This window comes from Ammodytes marinus, assembly GCF_949987685.1.
Source record: "Ammodytes marinus genome assembly, chromosome: 16".
Classification (NCBI taxonomy): Eukaryota; Metazoa; Chordata; class Actinopteri; order Uranoscopiformes; family Ammodytidae; genus Ammodytes; species Ammodytes marinus.
In genome coordinates, this window is record NC_137220.1 from 5277870 (window position 1) to 5280526 (window position 2657).

The window sequence follows — 2657 nt, forward strand, 5'->3', positions numbered from 1 at the left end:
TATCTAAAATTAAAAGGATTAAAGCTGGGGTGGAGGATTTGGGGAGAAAATAGCAGTTGGGATAGAGATTCGAATTCAAATACCTCAACCGCTCCACTTGTTCTCTTTGGTCCCTCCCCTATGGTCCCTACCTGACACGCTTTATACACCAACAACGTCGTGCCAAAGTGAATGGACAGTCCCAACAGCCAATAAGAACAGAGAATCGGAGCTTCGCTCTGATTGGTCAAAGTGTCAGCTCATGTTAACTTTGACCAATTAGAAATCATATACCCCAGCTTTAATCTGGAATCCTTTACGGTTCCAGGATTGGAGGGGGGAAAAAAACTGATAACATAATGCCAAAGGGCCAGCTGTTCTTGTTTTTAATGCTGCTAATGTAGCTTATTTACAATCAGATATTGTATGCAACAGAAATAACCTCTGTTTTTTAACTATTAAGCTGATATGTTCTGGCCGTTTACCAAAGAATTAGAGTAAAATTAACACACGATAAAAAAAAGGGAATTCATTAATTATATTATAATTGTGCTTTTTAACCCACAAATCCACTTCATCGTCGAAATGGGACAATTTTAAAGGAAAGGTTTGACTTTTTTTTTCTATCTTGTATCCTCACTCTCTTGTTCAAGACAAGGCCACAAAAACCATTTCTTTAACAGTGCGTTCATTTCTGAAGAAGAATTGGTCAAAGGTCGCTCATTGCTAGTTAGCTTAGCTCAAATACTGGTAGTCAATGGGTAGCTTTAGCATTGCAGAGTTTCTTTCCAGTATGTATATTTGATTCTAAAATGACAAAGTGCAAAAAATATAGAACGCAACATAATGTTGTAAAGTGTATCTACTGACTGTCAGCGGAGGCAGGCTAACATTCCCATTGACTACCAGTGTTTGAGCTAAGCTAACCAGCAATGCGAAACCTTTGCCAATTTCCTCTTCAATAATGCACACACAGTTAAAGTATTGGTTTCTGTCGCCTTGTTTTGAGCCCTCGAGTGAGACAACAAGCTAAAAATGAAAACAAATTGAAATATTCCTTTAGTAGGCACCTCTCGAAGTGCTTACATCAGTCAATGAGAATCTCTAAAGCTATATAACAAGGACCGAAAATACAAATAGTAAATATAGTATATTTATATATTTATAAAGTTGATACAATTCCCATCCAGTCCCCCAGTCCCGATGTCCAGTTTAAAAAATATTTTCTTCTTCACGCTTTCAAAAGTCTTGACGTGAAGGAATCCCTCTTTTTGTGTCAACGCGCAAAGCCCTTAAAGGTGCTCTAAGAGAGAGAGAGAGAGAGAGAGACATTGAGAGAGAGGGAGATAGAGAGAGAGAGACATAGGCATAGAGAGAAAGAGAGATAGGGGAGAGAGAGAGAGAGAGCGAGAGAGAGAGAGAGAGGTGTCTTTGCCGGGGGTTGATTCTAGTTTTCCAAAAATCTGGATGACACAGGAAGCTTGTGCTAAAAAGCAGGAAGAGTTTTAATGTAGGAGATTGTTTTTTTTTCGAATAACGACAAAAAATCCCTTTGCCTTTGAAAAAAAATTGCTGATTTCCGTCAACTCAACTTCGGCAAAAACCAAGTCTGTCGGTTGGTCAAACAGTTACCTCGTTCTTACTGGCAGTGCGGTATGTGTGGTGGTGCCCCCCCGGAACGTACTGTAGGTGGTCCACCGTGTGTGTTCGTCTGTTTCCGAATGCCTGCCTCTTAGACGCGGACCCGCCCCCGCCCTGTTGCTGTCCGTGGTTGACCGTGAGCGTATTGTAGTCGCTGGAGGTGCTGGGTTGCGAGTGCATCTTGGGCATCTTCTGGCGTTCCCTTACGGGCGTTATCGGCATGAGCATGTCGCCGTGAGACATTGCCCTGGCCATCGCCTTCTCACGGAACTTATCGCGCCTCATCGCCGGGGACAACAGCAACGGATCTTGGGAGTGGAGTCGATCCGCGGATAGCAACTGCTCCTCGGAAAGATGGCGGCTGCTGCTGTAAGCCGCGGCCGCCATTCCGCCGTAATTGGACAAACCGTAGTCACCGCGGCGGGGTGTTCTAGGTGGGGAAAGGACGTGGTCTTGGGACATGGCCCTTTGGACTCTGCGCGGACGTTGCCTCTGTTGTTGTTGCTGTTGTTGTTGTTGGTGGTGCTGGTGTGATTGGTGTTGCGGAGGGTCGACGTTTAGTTTGACCATGTGCGTTGGTCCCCGGCCGCGGTCGAAGTCGTGTTGATGATGCTTCCTCGCGTAGTATTCGTCTACATCCTTATCACCTGGAGAAGAAGACATGAGGTAGTCAGAGAAGGACAAATGTATCAAGACTATTGGTTCCACTTTGGATAAATACACCCCTGGATACTTTATTAGAAAACAGTTCATTTATTGTGCTTTCCAAATACATGGTTCTGGCTTTACTTTGGTTTTCCACTATGAAAAAGTACCTAGTACCCACTTTTTTGGTACCTAAACGGTCAAGGTTCCAAAAATGAGATACTAGGTACTAAACGGGGGTTGTTGAGATATGCATCAATGGGTGTCACCTTATTCTGCACAACAGAGCCAAGCTTCTGTTGCAGTGTTTGAGCTCGCTGTCTCTTCAGTTTTTGTTCTGCTTTCTTTCAAAAATGCCTTTGCCACCAATGTAGCTAAGACGACTAACTACA

General features: G+C 43.8%; 1 protein-coding gene across 1 annotated transcript in view; it reads right to left on the reverse strand.

Annotated features, from left to right (window-relative positions):
- Positions 1 to 1599: 1599 nt before the first annotated feature.
- Positions 1600 to 2657, reverse strand: part of LOC307262313 (shisa family member 6) — a gene marked incomplete at both ends in the record, with an annotated part of 88923 nt that continues 87865 nt past the window's right edge. Inside the window, one exon of the mRNA XM_080043148.1 lies at positions 1600 to 2267. Within this exon, the coding sequence (XP_079899274.1) occupies positions 1600 to 2267 (668 nt within the window). The remainder of the gene's footprint in view (positions 2268 to 2657) is intronic.